General features: G+C 43.2%; 1 protein-coding gene across 2 annotated transcripts in view; it reads right to left on the bottom strand.

The window, feature by feature from the left end:
• Window positions 1-21,419, bottom strand: part of VPS53 (VPS53 subunit of GARP complex) — a 167,903-nt gene that overhangs the window by 19,970 nt on the left and 126,514 nt on the right. The window contains exons 20-22 of one of the 2 annotated variants that reach the window (XR_005364750.1): window positions 10,664-10,801; window positions 8,599-8,703; window positions 6,658-8,100 (exon numbers count right to left, since the gene is read on the bottom strand). Coding sequence is in view for 1 of the 2 variants with exons in the window: in XM_038548440.1 (XP_038404368.1) it covers window positions 7,930-8,100; window positions 8,599-8,703; window positions 10,664-10,801 (414 nt within the window). In the remaining variant the exon portion in view is untranslated. Of the gene's footprint in view, window positions 1-4,775; window positions 8,101-8,598; window positions 8,704-10,663; window positions 10,802-21,419 lie in introns of those variants that run through there. The other variant, XM_038548440.1, reaches the window with a different exon arrangement.

Raw genomic sequence — 21,419 nt, 5'->3', positions numbered from 1 at the left:
CCAACTACAGCACTGGGAATAATACACAACAAATGTCCACACTGATCCCCCATCTCTGGGGCTGTGTTTGGGGGCCACCCTCAAGCAGCCACAGTCCCTAAATCTATCACCTCTAGCCCTGGCACCCTCTTCCATTGATTGGCCCCAATGAGAGGGAACAGGAGCACAGATATTATCATTTCTATGTTTTGAGTCCGGGTTCAGGAAGCGTGGCATGCACTGACGTGAGGCCTCAGGAGTACAGTGTGAGGCTCATGGGGGTTTTGAGAAGGATGGTGCTCAAGCCTCCTCCACCCATTCCAGTTGCACCACTTTGTTCTTAGAACACAGCTGCCTTGCACCAGGGTCTTTGCACCTTGCAAAGACCTTTGCACCTTGCACCTTGCCCTTTGAAGGTCTTTCTAAAGGGAGCAAGGCTAAGCCCAGGAGGTGGCCTCTAGGATTACCGCTTAAAACCTGTTCTGATAATTGAACATTCAAAGCTGTAGTAACACAACGTGCAGCCTCAGATGTGTTCTAGGTGCAAGCATGCGATGACGCAGACCCTCCGTGTGTGAACTGGGGCTGTCAGGGCTGCTCAGGCGCATGCAGACCTCAGGATCCAGAGTCCTTGTCACATCTGTGTAACTGAAGAGTATCTGGGATTGTAAGGAGGGCTCTTAAAACAGAACTGATGTTAGTTGCAATGTCTAAGCTAGATTAAATCAAGATTTCTGTAATCTGTTCAACCAAAGCCAAACACAGAAATAAATTGGATGCTGGGATTGATACACATAAACTGTCATCTGCAACCTTAGATTTAAAATGCTTTCTAGGGGGTGCCTGGGTGGCTCAGCTGGCTAAGCGTCTGCCTTCGGCTCAGATCAGTCCCAGGATCCAGTTCTGCATGGGCTTCTTGCTCAGCAAGGAGTCTGCTTCTCCCTCTGCCCCTCACCCAACTTGTGTTCTCTCTCTCAAATAAAATAAATAAAATCTTTAAAAAAATAAGATGTTTTCTATTCAATGAAATAGTTTGAATATTCTCACTGGCTTTGAAAGTTATTTGAACTCAGAAAATATATTAATAAAATACTTCTGTATTGTAGAGTGAGAGTCATGCAAAATTGTGCCTTGTACATTTGAAAACCACAGGTGTAGCATGAAGAGCAAGGGTAGATGGAGAGCAGAATCAAACCCTGTCACCACCATCACCTACTAGCCACACAGCCCCAGGGGCATTTGCCCTCCTGGCCTCCAGGTTCACATCTATAACATGGAGCTGATCATATCTACTTAACAGGGAGTTTGATCCCATGAGATATCACCATGTATACTCAGTAACTAGTTCCTGCCCAGATACAGACAGCATTGGAATAGTGCAGATCTCTCAGTACCTCTCATGATCAAAGATATTATCTGCCTGCCAAACAGTAGCTGGGCTGCAGCCAGGGACCAACCAGGACTTTACCTATAGTCCGCACCCTCCTCTGACAACAGACCCAGCCAGCTGTAGTGCCAGCACTTTGAATCCTCTAGGAGGCATGCCAGGGATGCAACAGGGTATGAGGTTGTGGGGTGTCTGTGTCAACTCATGTTTTCTTTATACAATATTTGTTACTTTTTCATTTGTCTGCTAATGCTCTTCAGAGGCTGTGCTAGGCACCCCAACCACAGTGCTTGAGCTTGTGAAGAATTCTGTGGAATGCAGTCTTTCTAGCAGCTGGTGTGCTTCCCTTCTCTCCGAGAACCGCCTTCCTTTTCCATCAGCACAAAGCAAACAAGCACAAGAAGATAGAATTTCTCTCCATTTTACCTGGTACCCCTGAAAGTTACGGCTCACTTTGCAAATACTTTTCTTGGCTTCAGAAGTAAAGGGAAGCTTTTGGTGAAGCTGTTCTTAATTTCTCACTTTTGAAAAGTTACCCCAAACAGAAGGAGGCACAGCAATTGTACAGATTCCATTTGATTACTGAGCAGAAGCTACCAGAGGCCTAAGATTAAGTGATAAACATTCCCAGGGGACAAAGCACTGGACCCCATTTAACTTTAATATCTATCACTTAGCACTCTCTGTATCAATGTCCCCAAAGGGGACTGAAAGCCCAGATTATAGGGATTCAGCTGGCCGTGTGAAAGCCCTAAACTTCTTTGAAAGGCAACTGTAAAGTAAACCAAATAGTTGCTGAACCTCTGCCTGTCTCAAGATAGTCTTGCATAGTTTTTTGGGCATTGCAGGTAAGGGAGAAATAAAAAAATAAAAAAATTAAAAAGGAGGGCAGGCAAGAATTTGTCCCTGCCACGAATGGCCAGTTGAAGTCTGGTCTGTGGACACCAGACACTGTATCTAAAGAATTTATCTGGAAGGAAGCCTTTGGCAACCCTTCTAATTTGCCTTCAGAGGAAACGTGCCACATTTTCCACAACAGGTAGCCCAGCCAATACCACCAGGAGGGAGGAAGGTCTCTTCTCTGTGTCTGCAAGTTTATCCCTAAATGCTATGAAAACAGCAGCTGTTAGGGCAAGGGGAACAGAGGGCTCAGGGAGTTAAAGCTTCTGAATAAGCTGGATATCACAAGCCTGACCTAAAAAGGCAAAGACTAGGTATTCCAATGCCTGTCTCAGATGAAGCCTACACACAGCAGCACGGTTATATCAATTGCCATTTTGTTCAAGTAGGTCCGGGGACAGAATAAGTTCTATGGCCACCCACCATCCAGTCAGGCTGGCCACTGGTGGTTCAGGCCTGGCGAGTGATAATGAACACTTCATACTTCACACTGCCTTACGGTTTACAGAGCACGTGCTCACAATTTAGTCCTATGTGACCTCCACAGCCTGATTCATTATAATCCCTTTACAGACACTGAAATAAGGCTCAGAGGACCAAAGACTCATCCAATGTCCAAGTACCAGAACCAGACCTGGACACCAGGGCTTCTGTAGAAGTTTCCAATCTTGGGCTGCTTTTGTTTCTTTTTTTAAAATATTTTATTTATTTATTTATTCATGAGAGACACAGAGAGAGAGAGAGAGAGAGACAGAGAGGCAGAGACACAGGCAGAGGGAGAAGCAGGCTCCATGCAGGGAGCCCGATGCGGGACTCGATTCTGGGACTCCAGGATCACGCCCTGGGCCAAAGGCAGGCGCTAAACTGCTGAGCCACCCAGGGATCCCCTGCTTTTGTTCCAAATGGACACCTTCTTCCTATCCTGCTGCTCTCCAGTGTCTCCCATGCCTGGTTATGTAGGTGAGAAGGAAGAGAACTGGGCAGATGAACCATCCTGCCCTGCTCTTCCAGACGGTTATAGGAAATGTTTTTTTCATCAGATTGATCCCTCGGTCCCCTACTGAAGTGAGGAGCTGGTGAAAATAGAGAATGGAAAGTAGGTAATGATTTTGAAGCCAGACTAATGGAAGTGCTGCAACAGATTTTCCATTGCTGAAAGCAACATTGGACTTCCCAAAAAGTTCACTGCAAAATGCCCACCCAGTTACTAAGCAAACAGGATTCACTTACTGTGCACAGGAGAGAAATCACTTGCGGTCATATGGAAAAGCAGGCTGCAACAGCAAGGTGGAAAAGGGAAAGTCAACAGGATAGAAATTCAGCGCACAAGAAGGGTTCCAAATTGGAAGCAGCACACTTTATCCGTATTTAGAGAGGATGTCCAGCACAGCCGGACATGCTAGGACCCTGCTGATGAGCAGCTCTGTCTTCAGGCATTGCTTCCTTCGGCTGTCAGGGAAGGGGCCCATCTTCGGCAGGAGGCAGGGGGCAGGGGGCAGGGGGCAAGGGGCAGGGGGCTGGGGCAGGGGAAACGCTGAGGGGGGCCCAAGGCTCACAGGCTTCCTGATTCTTTCCTATCCTCCGTTCTGTTTTCTGTCAACAATGAGGAAATACACCCTAGCAAATGACATCCAGTAATGCTTTAATTAACTGTAGTACTGTGCGCTCCAATATGCAGTGAGAAATCACTTCCAGATGGGGGAAATGAAAGATATTTACACAAAAAGCAGTCCCTTTAAGGAAATTGATATCTCCCAAAGGTAGAGAACTTTGAGGGTTTGAGAGGCTATCTAGTTTGATAAATACTAGAATGAGAGTGGAAATTTGGTTTGCTTTATATAATACACGGGCCTCTTCTGCACGCCAGCTTTTCATGTGGCCATGTTTCCAAGTCTATTGTTTAAGTGGCCCAATGCAGTTCTAATGATTTTATTTTTAGAAATCTGACTTGGAGTAGACAAGAAGTGTGAAACACTTGCTTTCACCGTCAGCAAGCTAGTTATTTTGGAGATTTCTCTTCCTAGGGAGAGGAATTGCATTTCCAGCTGTGACCTTCTGGCATTTTCCCTAGCATTCCGCAAACAGAGAACTAGGTTTCCCTGTCCAACAGCAACCTAGGATGGGCTGGTGTAACAGCCCCACATCAGGGAGCAGCTGCAGACCTGCTTGCTCACCCTGTCTGCCCTGTAACTATCACTCGTCTTTGGCAGGCTGCTCTGAGTCCCTTTTGATCTGCACTGAAGAACCATCCTAGGCATGAGAAAGCAGGTACTTTTTTTTCTGGGGGCCACAGTCCTAGGTACCAGTTCTTAGTTCTTTTTTTTAAAGATTTTATTTATTTATTCACGAGAGACACAGAGAGAGAGACAGAGAAAGGGAGAGAGAGAGAGAGACGCAGAGGGAGAAGCAGGCTCCATGCAGGAAGCCCCACGCGGGACCCATCCTGGGTCTCCAGGATCACGCCCTGGGCTGAAGGCGGCGGCGCCAAACCACTGAGACACCGGGCTGCTCTAGTTCTTTGTTCTTTAAGAGAGAGAGGAGTGGCAACAGTTTCAATTCCAGAACGGAACTTGGAGGTCAACACACTCTGTCCATTGTGATTCCCATTTCACTGTTACAATCCAATGGAATTTCCTCCAGCCTGGGTACCTCTAAGCCAGCTATCAGGAAGTCTGTCCATAGTAAGAACAGATCTTTATCAATTATAAATTATCAACATTTGTTTTAATCACATGAAGTGGCTTCAGAGTTTTTTTTTTTTTTTTTTTTTTAAGAGTTAGAGAAAATGGTGGGGGCGGCGAGGAATGGGTACAGCATCTAATTTAGCTGAATAACAGAGTTGTTAGCTACTGTTTTTATCAGAGTACTCTATGTTTTTTTGAAGTGACAGTAATAGAGCAAATTTGTTTGGGGCTTGGTCGTCAAAACTTAAGAATTCTAGTCTGGATGGGAACAGCATAGTTCTGGCCTGGTCTCTATCACCAACACAAGCTTAAAATTTAAACTGCTAGATGTTAGTTAAGAATCTTTACCTGTTGGTAACGGATCAATTGTAATTATATTTGTTTAGAGAGGCAGGAATAATGTATGTTCATGAAAATGTGCTATAGGAACACTTTGATAAAGCAAATTTCTCTCTAATGCTATGGATTTTAAAAAGGGGTAAACATTATAATTACCTACTTGCCCAGGCCCCACTCCAGACATACTGGTTCAGAATCTCCAGGCAATTTTATTTGTAAAAAGGGCTCCACGTGATTCTGATGTGTACCCCCAGTTGAGAAACATGCTCTGTCTTTAGAGGATGCATACACAGCATTCAGACCTCATCAATGTAGACATTTTTACATAACTCCTACTGACATCTGGTGGCTCCTCGGAGATTACTGACAATATAATAAATCAAGAAAGCGACTTCCTTGGTGTGACCACCAACTGGGGGAAAACAGCAGCTTGACATCTCAAAGCATTATGGAGATGTCCAGAAAATGACTCCTCAGGAACGAACCAAAAAGAGAAATGTGGCTCTATAAACATGGAGAGTGACAAGAACCAGCTGCAAAAGACCACTGGCTTTCACAGCTCCCTAGTTTGATGACAGAGGGCTAAAGTGGCTGTGCTGTTTGGAGATGGGCTCATCGGCCCATCTTTCAAGAACAGTAAGAGAATATTCACCTCCATTAGTGGAGGCTGGGCTGTAGGATATCACCAGAGCAGCATCACGACTGTCCTGGCAAAGTGAAATCTTGACAGTGTGCTTCCCTGCTCTACCCTGCCTGGATGCTTGCCCCAACCCATCCCCTACCTGCCCTATCTGCCCTTTCCTTATTTAGCAAACTTTTCCTAAGAGAGCTCAGCCGAGGGCCACACCTCGTCTTGTACTTTCTTCTCAGGGCTGTCCTGAGATGTTCAACACCTAAGAGTCATACTGACTAGCAAGAAGGGACTGGAAGCTGGTGGAGAAATGAGGCTCTGGATCACAGTGGGGCTGATGGACTGAGTCTGGGAGAAGGTTAGTGGAGAGAGAAGGGGGACAGCACAGAGTGCTTATGTTAGGAAACAAGAAGGGGAAACACCATCAGTTCCTGGTCTCATTTTCAAACCTTAAAGTTTTCTCCTATGTGGCTTTCACAAGTTTTATGGATTTTCAGGAAACTTCCTCTGTCCTGAAAACTCATTTTTGCGTGCTATTTGATATCCCAATTTTCTCCCGAGGCCTGTTATGTGCATTCTCTGTAAAGAGCTCCTCCTTCCTTAGCTCCCTCTCCACCTGGCCAACAAATTGTTCAGAATTCCTGAAGAATGCCCACACGAACAGCTGCTGCCCTGATGCTGTGGTCACAGTTAACTGAGGTTCAGTTCCCAGCCAACCTGGCAAATCACACAGCTACCTGCTATGCGGTCTGTTCTCATACAGCTGTGACCTTCTGGCATGTGACCTTCTGTATGATGTGAGGACTGAAGCAGTTCTTGGAGGCAGTTCTCTTCTGCAAAGCTCTGCTGGTGGTGAGCCAGTGGATAGGATTGGCAGGCCAGGGCTCACGTTGCGTTCTGGGCTGGGCCAGGCTCCGAGCAGGTGTTTTAAGGTCAACATTCTGTTCCTAAGGTATCCATGGACCTGGGTTCTTTCTCGTTAGTAATAAAGTAATATGTCATTCTGGCACTTCACATCACCTTTGTTGTTTCAGATCATTCTGTAAAGTTATTTGGGTTTCAAAATAAATGAGCAGGAAGGGGGTTAGAGGGCCCAGGCCTCCTGCGCAGTCCCATAGCTTCATCTGAGAAGAAACTTCCTAGTTTCTCTTCAAAGAAGGCAATACTTCCCTTAGAAGTCAGGAGAATGGGGGGAATAATAACCTGCTTACATCATACAGTGAGTGTCCCAAGCAGAAGTCTCTCTCCAAGGCAGATATATATAGGTCTAGCCCCACACCTGAGCAAGGAGCCCCATGGCACAGAAGACACCTGTATCCAAGGTCCAGTACATCCAATCTTCCTGGGTGAGAGACAGTGGGAATTTTTCCTTAGATGTATATCAACAGGAGACTACAGGTTCCAGAGAAATGGGAAGAACGCATTGGCCCAGTCATGAAAATATGTACCAGGAAATGAATCTACAAGGAAGAGTACTCTTGCTTCCATTGCCTTCCTACCACCAGGCTAATGTCCTACACCTGTAATCTTCCACCTCATTAACTCGGGCCCCAAAGCCAAACCCATAGAGCAGGGAGGACAAATCTTAGGGCCTGGCTACAGAGGAGGAAGGGGTGAGATCCAGGATTTCTCACCCTAGTTGCCTGGATAGGCCCAGGAGATAGGGCCACATGCCAGACGGTGTGATTGCAGAGGTGAGGCTGCGAGGCCAGTGACAGCTGGACCAGTTGAAGGCAACCCAGGACCACAAGTGAACTGCAGAGCCCTTTTGTCTACTACTGCCTATGCTGTAGGAACCCCTTTTTATCAGCCTGCATTTGCTTGGCTTCTTGATTAAGACACAAATTAAGACTGGTCACAGGGAAGACTCATTAACAACCCAAATGTCCCAGGAAGTTTCAAGACTGATGATCTGAGAGTTAGGGAGAGCACAGAAGAGGTGGGGGGCTTCCAGGCAATGGGGTGCTGTGGGTCACCAGCCAGGGGGAAAAAGCGCCCTTTGTGGACTCCTACAGTCTCTTTTTAATTAGTTTCTCTAGTTTGCGGATGCGAGATGATTCCTGTTCTGGTGTCGGAGCCAGGAGGGACAATGAGCTGGAGCCTTCTGGCCCTGAAGGCGGGGTGGGGAGCCTCTGGCGCAAGAGTTCCAGCATGCTGCTCTGCTCACTTCTCTTCAGCCCCTGAGGTTGAAAGAGAGAGAAGGATAATCATGACATCTGGCCCAGAAAGGCCTGAGGTGGAAGTATGGTATCTGGTTGTGCAAACGACATAATTACTCTAGGCTGAGGATGAACACTTTCTTTAGGGGAGTTATCGGCCCAGGTTAGCAGCCCAGGAGAAAAGCAGAGGAAGGAAAAACAAGTAAGAGGAAAGGAGAGAAAGAGGGGGCTGAGAGAGGAGGGACAGGGTGGGGAAGTGTAGTCTTCTTCTCCATCCCATTCCTTCTGCCCCCCAGCTTCCACTGAACAGTGGTTCTCGAAGGGGCATGGAGGTATCAGCAGAGTTAGGAAGTTATTTTCTCCTCAGAAGGATCCCAGGCAAAATCTGGGTGACAGCATGAGGTGAGGCATATGTACTTTAAGAAAGCTCCCCAGGAGCCCATATCCGTCCTCCGAGTTAAGAACCACTGAGTGTGACAAGGATGTGCAAGTGTGGACAAAACAAGACACTGAACTAACCTTCATGTCCAATATCTTCTGGAAGGTTTCTGTGTTGCAGTCTGTAAGGAGTTTGATGTAGTTGTCAACAAACACCACCAACGGTTCATGAGGGGCCATCACCACCTACCAGGAAAGAGAGACAGGAGTAGGCCTTTAGGGACTCATGACTGGAAAGCAGGGCATCATTTTTCCTTACTTGCAAGCTGACCACAAAATGGATCCTGCCAGATTTCCTTAAGTGACAGCAGGCCTAACTTCAGAAATATCCTGATGGCCTATTTCATCTCAAAATTCAACTACAGCAAGTGTTTCTTAAATTTGCTAAATCATAAATATCACCTGGATTACTTTTTAAGTATAGATTTCTATGCTTCCCTCTACCCTGAAGATTTTAACTCAGAAGTCTTGGGGTGGGGTCCCAAGTGATTTTTAAGTATCAGGATCATTTGTGGGACACTGTTGGAGAGTCTCCTGTTTTGGGACAGCGGTTTATGATACCTGGTCCTTCTGTCCCAATGCATCTTTACCTCTGAGGGATGGGGCCCAAAAGCCATAAATCTAAGTGGATTTTCTCAAGACACAAATCCCAAAGCTGCTTCACTCTTTTCAAGACTTAAAATCTGAACTTCAGGGCGCCTGGGCATCTCAGTCGATTAAAGCATCTGCTTTTGGCTTGGGTCATGATCCCAGGGTCCTTCATCAGGCTCCCTGCTCAGCGAGGAGTCTGCTTCTCTCCCTGCCCCACCCACCCCCGCCAATCTCGTGCTCGCTTGTGCACAAGCTGGCTCTCTCTAGCTTGCTCACTTTCTCCCTCAAATAAAGCAATAAAATCTTAAAAAAAAAAAATCTGAACTTCATTTAGCCACGTTCATTTAAATTGTCAATTAATGTACAAACAGAAGGGAATCAATGGCATCGTAATCCTCAAATTCATTCCTATTTGGCTTTGGAACGCAGCATCTGATTTTCTTCCTACAGTAGACTGGTTTTGTTTTGAACTCCTGACAATATCTCAAGGAGTGGTTCACTCAGAAATTCCCTGCAGTTAGCTCCCCAACTGCAGCTCTCCTCCCCAGTCAGTTATGCCAGCTACAGGAAGAAACAATTTCCTCAGGCTGGAGCTCAAGCTTCACACAGGAGGACCCTCACCTGGTCCCATGGATGTCCCATGGATGCCTCCCATGGAGGCCCCATAGCTACTTTTCACTCCTGCCATCATTTGAGCCATTGTTTGGGAGACAGACCTGATGAGCCTGCAGGTACTGCACTTTTAGGAACATTTCATGATAGTTCCATTTGTTCTCTAGCCTCTCTCCTCCCCAAAAAGGCTTCCCTCTTTTCAACAAGGGCAGGTGCAAATCAGATGCAGGTGCTCAAGGCTTTAGGCATTCTCAACATCATCACCCCACATAGAAGAATTTGTTTTTTTTGTTTTTTGTTTTTTTTTTTTTTTTATGATAGGCACACAGTGAGAGAGAGAGAGGCAGAGACACAGGCAGAGGGAGAAGCAGGCTCCATGCACCAGGAGCCCAACGTGGGATTCGATCCCGGGTCTCCAGGATCGCGCCCTGGGCCAAAGGCAGGCGTCAAACCGCTGCGCCACCCAGGGATCCCTAGAAGAATTTGTTAAATGGGGCTTTAGAAAGCCCATTTGCTGATTAGATTCAGTTACTGCAGCATCTGTTTGCAGTTCCTGTATAGTTGCAGAGTACAGAAAGCTAAAGAGGTTTATGTGGAAGGGAGTAACTGATACCTGGGCCGGAAATTCCTGCTGAGAAGCAAAGAGATCCTTGACTTAGACCCTGATTCATAGCGACAACCCATCTAATTTTCCAATCTTGGCAAAATCCAAATGAAAAATTCATTTGTCAGAAAGAATTATTGATCCCCTGAGTAACTGTCCAATGACTTTCAACAATATCTGGTGAGGCCAAAACCTACTCCAGCCAAAGAATGTGGACAATCCTCTGGGACCGATGGGGACAGGCCTTAATCCAAACTTTGAAAACCAGGACTCCTTGGGATAAGTCACCAGATAACCAGCCCCTTGTAGTAGAAACCCCGAGGAAGACACAAACCCCACCTTGAGTATCATTTCTGCCCGGGTCATGCCTTTCACAACAATCTTAGTGTAACTGGCAGGTGCTTTCCTCACCACCTGTGAGCCAATGGACGGTAGATCGAGCAGGACCATCTTTAGGGAATGAGTGTCTAGCAGCAGCTGTGGGAATGAAGCAGAATATTACTAGCCATTTCACAGGGACACAACACTTAGTATATCTATGCTAATTAATATTATTTTCCTGATTTTAAAAAATGCATTGGAGAGAATTTGGAAAATATACAAAAATATAAAAGGAAAAACATTCATTACAACTTCTATTGCCCAGGAGAAAACAAGGAAGACAAGGTTAAATGTGGTATATTCCTTTGAAAGTTGGTGAGTAGATCTTAAATGTTCTCACCACGAAACAGAAACGGTAATTATGTAACAGGATGAAGGTATTAACTAATGCTGTGGTGGTATTCATTTTGCAACATATGAATGTATCAAATCAACACACTGTATCCTTTATACTTATACAATGTTATATGTCAATTATATCTCAATAAAGATTAAAAAAAAGATGTGATATAATTCCTGCCAGTCTATGTGTGTGTATAAAACACTAAATTAGAGGGGTGTCTGGATGGCTCAGTCAATTAAGCGTCTGACTCTTGATCTCAGCTCAGGTCTTGATCTCAGGGTAATGGGTTCAAGCTCAGCATGGAGTCCACTTAAAAAAAAAAACAAACAAAACTCACTAAGTTAGACTCATACTATATATACAGTTTTATAACCTGGTTTCCCCAGTTAATACTTCAGGTTTTTTGTGTTTTTCCATCTTGTCAGTCTTTTTAAAAAATCATGATATTTAATGGTTATATATACTCTATGGTGTGTGTGTGTGTATGTGTGTGTATTTATTTATTTATTTAAAAGATTTTATTTATTTATTTGAGGGAGGGAGAGAGAGAGAGAGAGAGAGAGAAAGCAAGCATGGGGAAGAGCAGAGAGAGAGGGACAAGCAGACTCTGCACTGAGCACAGAGATGGACGCAGAGCTGGAGCCCATGACCTGAGCTGAAATCAAGAGTTAGACACAACTGGCTGAGCCACCCTGGCACTCCTAGATTTTTATTATTATAAATAATGAGTGCTGTGGTGAACAACTTTGTACATATTAATTCTAGGTCTATCAAAGGCATTTCCTTAAGGAAAGATCAAAAGATAAGGACATCGTGTAAGGTTCTTGATACATATCTTGAACTGCTTTTCAAATGGAATGTGTACCTATTCACACATCTGCCAGGAGTGTATACCCTCACCAGCACTGAAAACTGTCATAAAAATCTTGATTATTCAACAGGTAAAAAAATGGTAGCTCAGTACTGCTGTCTCCTCTCTATTTTTAAGTAAGCTCTACGGCCAAATCATGACCCTGAGATCAAGAGTTATACACTTCACTGACTGAGCCAGCCAGGTACCCCAGTATTGCTGTATTTTTAATTTCTTTGGATGTTTGTGAGGATGTAGGAGATGAAGCCAAATTTAAACATCAGTATTTTGGTAACCATCTGCCTTTTCCTCTCTTCAATCTTTTTTTTTTTTTTAATTTTTATTTATTTATGATAGTCACAGAGAGAGAGAGAGGCAGAGACACAGGCAGAGGGAGAAGCAGGCTCCATGCACCGGGAGCCCGACGTGGGACTCGATCCCGGGTCTCCAGGATCACGCCCTGGGCCAAAGGCAGGTGCCAAACCGCTGCGCCACCCAGGGATCCCTCTTCAATCTTTTGTTCTCTCCTTCCCTCTGTTCTCTGGGGTGCCAATTATTTGGAAGGATATTAACTTTCCTGATTGCTCACCAACTGCCAAGAAACATGTTAGGAATGTTTCATCTCATTTTTTCTCTACAAGACGCTGTCCTATAGGTATTTATTGTTTCCATTTATAGGTGACAAAGTCAAAGTTCTAGAGGTTAAGTAACTTGCTGAAAGTGTCTCACATCATGGACAGGGATTAGATGATGAGGTGGACAGGAAGCTGTATTTCCATTTCCTGCTACCCTGATATGTGCTACAGAACAGTGCTGGCTTAGAGTTCACACTGTTTCCTGCTGACTCCACATATACTGCTAAGCAGCTGCTGCTACTGGCAACCAGGTGGCAGGGAAATGGCTGAAGCCTAGAAGGGCATGTAAACTCTGGCCTGTTCAGATAGTAGGAGATAGAATCACATACCCACCCAAGGTAGCAGTGGGGTGAGAGTCCTACTGGCATGGCCACCACCACTCTGACGATCAATCTTATGTTCAGGACAAGGCTGACTTTTTCTGCCACTGCCTGCTCCTCTCAGAAAACCTTTCATAATTTTATCAAACAAGGATGGAATGGGATCCCTTAATGTCCTATGACACTGCTTTTTCCCACTCTTCTGGTACTTGGCAGGAGAATTACCAACTAAAGATAAGATACACTTATTAATGAGAGACCCCGTTGACTTTTATTTTTTAAGATTTTATTTATTTATTCATGAGAGACACACAGAGAGAGAGAGAGAGAGAGAGGCAGAGACACAGGCAGAGGGAGAGGCAGGCTCCTTACCAGGAACCTGATCCCAGGACTCTGGGATCACAACCTGAGCCAAAGGCAGACATTCAACCACTGAACCACCCAGGTGCCCCAAGACACCACTGACTTAATGGTCATGTGATTATAATTTTGACAATGGTATAAAAGTTTGGACCAGACATCAATGTTTTACTTGGAATAACTTAGTAGAAATATTACTCTAAAGGGGAAAGGAGAAAAAATGAGTGGGAAATATCAGAAAGGGAGACAGAACATGAGAGACTCCTAACTCTGGGAAACGAACTAGGGGTGGTAGAAAGGGAGGTGGGCGAGGGGTGGGGGTGACTGGGTGACGGGCACTGAGGGGGACACTTGATGGGATGAGCACTGGGTGTTATTCTATATGTTGGCAAATTGAACACCAATAAAAAATAAATTTATATAAAAAAGAAATATTACTCTAAAAAAATGGTGAGGTCTTGACAAACTGATTCTAAAGTTTATATGCAGAAGCAAAAGACCCAGAATAGTCAACACATTATTGAAGAGAGAGAACAAAGTTGGAGGACTGATACTACCTTATTTCAAGATTTATTATCTTATAATCTCAGTAATCAAGGCAGTGTAGTATTGGTGAAAGAAAGGCAAATAGCTCAACGGAGCAGAAGACAAGAGTCCCCACAAATAGAGTCACCAGATCTTTCACAAAGGAGCAAAGGCAATACAGTGGAGCAAAGGCAGTCTTTTCAACAAATTGTGCTGGAACAAATGGACATCCACATGCCAAGAAAATGGATCTAGACATGGACCTTCCACTCTTCTCAAAAATTCAGAATGGATCACCAACCCAAATACCTAAATGTAAAACCCAAACTTAGAAAACTCCTAGAAGATAATAAAGGAGAAAACATAGATGACCTTGGGTATGGTGATGATTGTTTATACACAACACCTGTGATCCATGAATGAAGTCAGTGATAAGCTAGACTTCATTAAAATGAAAAACTTTAGGGATCCCTGGGTGGCTCGGTGGTTTAGTGCCTGCCTCCATGATCCTGGAGTCCTGGGATCGAGTCCCACATCGGGCTCCCTGCATGGAGCCTGCTCCTCCCTCTGCCTGTGTCTCTGCCTCTTTCTCTCTGTGTCTCTCATGAATAAATAAATGAAATCTTAAAAAAACAAAACAAAACAAACTTCTGCTCTGCAAAAGACAATCTCAAGGGAATGAGAAGACAAGCCACGGACTGGTTAAAAATATTTGCATTAAAAAAATATTTGCGGGATCCCTGGGTGGCGCAGCGGTTTGGCGCCGGCCTTTGGCCCAGGGCGCGATCCTGGAGACCCGGGATCAAATCCCACATCGGGCTCCCGGTGCATGGAGCCTGCTTCTCCCTCTGCCTGTGTCTCTGCCTCTCTCTCTCTCTCTGTGTGACTATCATAAATAAATAAAAATTAAAAAAAAATATTTGCAAAGGACATGTCATAAAGGACTGTTACACATAAAATATACAAAGAAATCTTAAAACTCAACAATTAGAAAACAAGCCAGTTTAAAAATGGGCCAAAGACCTTATAGATACCTCATGAAAGAAGATACACAGATGGCAGATAAGCATGTGTAAATATGCTTCACATTATATGTCACCAGGGAAACACAAATTAAAACAAGATACCACTACACATCTATTAGAATGGCCAAATATTTGGAACACTGACAACACCAAATGCTGATGAAGAGGCAGAGCAACAGGAACTCTCACTCATTGGTGAGAATGAAAAATGGTACAGCCACATTGGAAGATAGTTTGGTGATTTCTTATAAAGTAAACATACTCTTTCCATACAACCTAGCATAGTGTTCCCATGTACTTACTCAAAGGAGTTGAAAACTTATGTCCACACAAAAACCTATACATATATGTTTCTAACAGGTTTATTCTAATTGCCAAAACTTGGAAGCAATCAAGATATCCTTTAGTAGCCAAATAAACTGTGGTAATCCAGACAATGGGAGTATTATTCAGTACTCAACCAGAAAAGAGCTATAATGACACAAAAAGACATGGAGGAACTTTAAATGCATATTACTACGTGAAAGAAGCCAATCTGAAAAGGTTACATGCTGTATGATTACAACTATATGACATTCTAGAAAAGGTAAAACCATGGAAAAAGTAAAAAGATCAGTGGTTGTCAGGAATTGGGGGTGGTGGTGGGATAAATAGGTAGAGTGCAGAGGATTTTTAGGGCTATGAAACTACGATATCTGATACCATAATGATGGATTCATGTTATACATTTGTCTGAACCAGGAGTATGTAACACCAAGAGTGAACCATAATGTAAACTACAGACTCTGAGTGATGATGATGTGTCAATGCAGATTCAGTAATTGTAATAAGTGTATCAATGTGGTGCAAGATCCTGATAATGGGTGAGAGGCTACACTTTTGTGGGGGCAGGGAGGCATACAGGAACTCTCTGTACCTGCCCTCAGTTTTGTTGTGAGCCTTAAGCTGCTCTAAAAAAATAAAGCCTTAATTTAAAAAAATTGGTGAGGAAGCTACACTAAGGAAAGAGTAATTCCATGCAGTAATGTGGCTAGTCATTTCAACTGCTAGGATCTTGGACTCTTTTTGGTTTCCAGAGATGAAAATTCTTATTCTCCTAGTACCTGTTTTTTGAAAAGTCCTTGGGCTTTTTTTTTTTTTTTTTTAAGATTTTATTTATTTATTCCTGATAGACACACAGAGAGAGGCAGAGACATAGGCAGAAGGAGAAGCAGGCTCCCTGCAGGAAGCCCGATGTGGGACTAGAACCCAGAATTCTAGGACCACGCCCTGAGCCAAAGGCAGACGCTCAACCACTGAGCCACCCAGGTGTCCCGAGTCCTTGGGCTTAAAAAGTAAAGTATCTAAGCATGCATAGGAGACGAGATTAGCCTGCTTGGGCCTATATGAAGAGCTTAGCATCAGAATACTTCTCAGAGGCCACTAGAAATGATCACTGCTCTTGCTCAGAGGGAACCCAGTACATGCCTCTATAGAATAAGCATGCTAAATTCCAGGTATAGATTAAAAACATAGATATGAAAAGAAAAACCTTAAGAAGAAAACAGAGGTTATTCTTATTACTTAGAGGTAGAGAAAAATGTGAAATACCGATTGAAAAATCTATTACCTTAAAATGAGGCTATATCAAAAGATACATAAGCAAAGGAAAGACACAAATCAGAAAAGGGTACCTGCAATATTGGCAAAGAAATAATATTCAGAACACATAAAGATTCCTACAAAGCAACAACAGCAACAAAAAGATCCAACAATCTCAAAAGCAATAATAACACCAACAGTGGGGCAAAGATCTGAACAGGCAATTCACAAAAGCAGGAACTGAAGTGCTCACAAGGCATCTGAAATGATACTTAATGGTATTAGTAATCCAGTAAATGCAAATTATTATTTTTAAAAAGATTTTATTTATTTATTCATGAGAGACACCGAGAGAGAGAGAGGCAGAGACAGAAACAGGCTCCATGCAGGGGGCCTGATGTGGGACTCGATCCCGGGTCTCCAGGATCACACCCTGGGCTGAAGGCAGTGCTAAACCGCTGAGCCACCTGGGCTGCCCTAGTAAATGCAAATTAAAACTACAATTCCATAATCACTAGATAGGCAAAAGTAAAAAGCTTGATTAATACCGAACAATGGCATGGATATGGTACACTGAAACTCACATTTGTGCTAAGAGTATGAATTAAAGCACTTTGGGGGAAATTCAGTAATATTTTTCTACTGGAGGATGTGTATAACCCATAACACAGCCCTCACACTTATATCCTTTAGAGAAATTCTTGCCCATGTGAAATATGTTCCCTGCATCCACTGTTTGTAAAAGCAAAAGACTGGAAACAATCTAAATGTCCATCAACGGCTGAATGGATAGACGAATGGTGGCATATTCATGCAGTGGAATAGGATCCTGAAGTTAAGATGAAAGAATTCAAACAACATACATCAACATGGATAAATCTCAAAAAACAATGTTAGGCAAAAAAAGCAAGTGGGGGAAATGGTATGTATAGTACCATTTATATAAAGTTTTAAAATGCAAACAAAATCACATATAATTTGAGAATATAAACAGATGCAACATACCAAAATACACATGGGAACAATAAACATCAAAATCAGAATAATGGTTACCTCTGGGCACGGGGGGAGGGGGAATGGCAGGGTAGGGTCCACCCACATGGGGCTTTAGTAATAACTGTAATGACTTATTTTATTAAAGAAATCCAAAGCAAATGTGGGAACATGTTAAGATTTGATGGAGCTAAGTGTTAAGCCAGTATTCTCAACATTAGTTTCTATACTCTGTTAACTGGGAATATTTCTTTCTTCTTTTTTCTTTCACTCTTTGTTTTGTTTAGTATGCTACTTGATGCCTTGTAAAGACTCAGCTTTATCTTCAATGTAGCAACTTTTCAGGGCCTCATCAAAATCAAAGCCATGTCTTAGTATTATTTGTTGGTGGGAGAAAAATGATTATGTTTTATAACATATGGGGATACTTCCTACTTTTTCTATACTTCCTACTTCCCAGAGATATATTATATGCATAAATAATTGTGGAGTCTTAAGTGACAGGAAGAGTTTTGGATGAACTTGACAGAATTCTCTGGGTCTCCCATGTCTTGAGAGATGTGACATTTTCAGTTCCTGACCAGTCACAATGTTCTCACCAGACAGCTAAACAGATGGAAACCTTGGTCTCAGGTTTGACAAAAAGCCATGAGGTCAGAAAAGGCAAGAGCTAGTCTGACAGACTTTGCAGCTGTCTGTGGGAAATGCAGGTAAAAGGCTTCATTTATCATTAAAAGCTGCTGGTTTTCATCTTGGAAAAATAGCTAATAGTTCATCTCCTGAGGCATGGAGCATTGGGCAGGTGGTGGCCATTAGCCAAATTTGTTTGAGCCTCAGAGAAAAATTTGGGGGTGGCATAGCTCATGTTGTTTGTGTGCTACTGGGATGCAAGGCTGGCCAGCGTGCTATGTCTGTGGAAGGTCATCACCGAGCAGTGGGAAGTCTGAAGGGTTGATTTCTTCTTTTTTTAAAAAGATTTATATGAGAGAGAGAGAGAGAGCGAGAGAGAGAGAGCATACATGAGCATGAGTGAGGAGAGGGCCACAGGGAGAGGGCTAGATCTCAGCAGATTCCCTGCTGACCATGGAGCCCAACGTGCAGCTCGATCCCATGACCCTGAGATCATGATCGGAGCCGAAATCAAGAGCTGGATGCTTAACTGACTGAGTCACCCAGGAGCCCCTATTTTTCCCTTTTAGAGCTTTATTTTTATTTTTTTTTAAAGATTTATTTATTTATTTATTTATTTATTTATTTATTTATTTATTTATGATAGTCATAGGGAGAGAGAGAGAGAGAGGCAGAGACACAGGCAGAGGGAGAAGCAGGCTCCATGCACCGGGAGCCCGACGTGGGATTTGATCCCGGGTCTCCAGGATTGTGCCCTGGGCCAAAGGCAGGCACCAAACTGCTGCGCCACCCAGGGATCCCCTTTTTAGAGCTTTAATACACCTGGAATTGATTTTTTAAAAATCGAGATACAATTCATATATAATAATATTCATCCTTTTAAAGTACAGTTGAGTGTTGTTTCGCCTTTTTTTTCTTTTTAGTATATTCACAGGTTGTGCAACCATAATCACTATGTAGTTCCAGAACATCTCATCACTCCACAAAGAAACCCCATACCTCTCTGGAGTCATACCTTGTTCCCTCCCCTGGCTTCACCAATCATGAATTTCCTTTCTGTCTTTCAGATTTGCCTCCAGGATGCCTGGATGGCTCAGGGGTTTGAGCATCTGCCTTAGGCTCAGGGCGTGACAGGGGATCTGGGATTTAGTCCTACATCAGGTTCCCCGCAGGGAGCCTGCTTCTCCCTCTACCTATGTCTCTGCCTCTCTCTCTGTCTCTCATGAATAAATAAATACAATCTTTTAAAAAATTATTTTGGTTTCCTTTTTGTCTTATTGTTCTAAACAACAGAACTTCAAGGCCAACATAGGAGAGAAATGGCTAAAGAGAAAAGGTAGTAGCAGATATCCTTGTCTTATAGTGTGAAGAGAAAATCTTTCTATAATTGACCTTATTAAGCATGTTTATTATAGTGTGTTTTTCATGAAATGATTCCTTGATTTCACAAGCTTGCTTGATCCTCCCATCTCCACGGCCTTGGTGACCTTGCTGCTGGCTGTAAACTCCTCTGGGGTGTGGCTGTGCCTGTCTCTTTGCTCTGTGGGGCATACACGGGAGGACCCTTTGACTGAGTGACAGAAGAGCTCAAGCTCTCAGAGGGAAGGATAGTCTCATAGAAATCAACGTGGGCTTAACAAGATGGAGAAAAGTGAGTGGCTGGGTATGTTAGAGATTCAAAAAGCTCTTGAGGAAGAGAAAAGTTCTGTGCAAAAGGAAGAAAGCTTTGCTATTGGGGCAGCAGTACATGCATACAAAAATTGGAAAGAGAAAGTTTAGTTTTTCTGAATGTTAAGTTCTTTTTTAAGTAGGCTCCACACCCACTTAACACGTAGAACATGGGGCTTGAACTCATGATGCTGAGGTTAAGACCTGAACCGAGATCAGGAATTGGATGCTTAACTGACTGAGCCACCCAGGCACCCATGTACGTAAGTTCTACAATCAGAAAATCTAGAAGGAAACCAGTTTAATTTCAGGATGCATGGGGTTTTATGTTAATTCTTAAAATTTTATTTTGGATTACTCATGAGTGGGGTAATACCACTGTTATTTTTTGGTAAATTTGGTTATAATGGAGAGTTTTAAACACATATGAGGTAAACAGAATAAGATAATGACTCCTTATTGCACTCATCATTCAGCTGCTACCACCAAAGAGATGTCATTCTCATCACACTGCATCTATGCCTCTAATCCAGTGGCTCTCACGGGGGTGGTTTCACTATACTCTCACTCGTGCTTAGATATTTGGCAATGTCTGGAGATATTTTTCTTGTCAAAATTGGAAGGGTGTTGCTGGCAGCTAGTGGGTCATGGTGAGGGGCACTGCTAAGCATCCCACGATGCACAGGACAGCCCCACAGCGAAAGGTTCTCTGGCCCAAGATGTCAATAGTGCAGAGGGTGAGAAACTCTGCTGTCATCACTCTCTATCCCTCACTTAATTTTTTTTTTTTTAGGTAAAATTTGAATGTATTTGAATGTAAAATTCTTACTGTTTAATTCTGACAAATGGATTTAGCTTTCTAATGCACACCCTCTCCTAAGTTTCTGTATATAACTTTTATCAGATTCAATCGTCTTCTATTCTACTTTGCTGAGTTGATGGTGATGTTTTTAAGTCTATTGCTTATGGGGGCGCCTGGGTGGCTCAGTCGGTTAAGTGTCTACCTTTGGCTCAGGTCATGATTCCAGGGTCCTGGGATCGAGCCCCAAGTCAGGCTTCCTGATCAGTGGGGAGCTTGCTTCTCCCTCTCCTCCCTGCTTGTGCACTCTCTTGCTACCTCTGTCGCTCTCCCTCTCAAATAAATAAACAAAATATTTAAAAAAATAAACCTATTGGGGATCCCTGGGTAGCTCAGCAGCTTAGCACCTGTCTTCAGCCCAGGGCGTGATCCCAGAGTCCTGGGATCAAGTCCCACGTCAAGCTCTCTGCATGGAGCCTGCTTCTCCCTCTGCTTGTGTCTCTGCCTCTCTCTTACTCTCACTCTAATTCTCTCTTTCTCTCTCTCTCTGTGTCTCTCATGAATAAATAAAATCTTAAAAAAAAACTATTGCTTATGGGTATTACACTGTTATCAATCCACTTGCTTTTTATTTATTTATTTTTTGTTTTTAAATTAAAAAAATTTTTTTGCTTTTTTAAACTTTTTTTTGCTTTTTTTTTGCTTTTTTTTTCCCCTTTATTTTGTTTTGCTTGCTTTTTTTTTTTAAAGGGGTACGTAAAAACACATGGCCACACTTAGGAGATCTACTGAGAACTGTGCCCAAGAATAACCATCTTATGTTCCTTGGTGTTGGGCTTAAAAAAAAATCTAAATTTTGCCTTAAATATTTTTTCCATATGGTTTTGAATTACGTGAATTTTTAAAGTCAATATGGTCACAATGTAGTGTGTGTGAATATATATATATATATATATGACGGAATATTAGTCTTAACAAGGAAAGA

This window comes from Canis lupus, chromosome 9 (genome assembly GCF_011100685.1).
Source record: "Canis lupus familiaris isolate Mischka breed German Shepherd chromosome 9, alternate assembly UU_Cfam_GSD_1.0, whole genome shotgun sequence".
In the NCBI taxonomy this organism is placed as follows: domain Eukaryota; kingdom Metazoa; phylum Chordata; class Mammalia; order Carnivora; family Canidae; genus Canis; species Canis lupus.
Note: the sequence above shows the minus strand (reverse complement) of the source record. Positions and strands in the feature narration are given on the sequence as shown.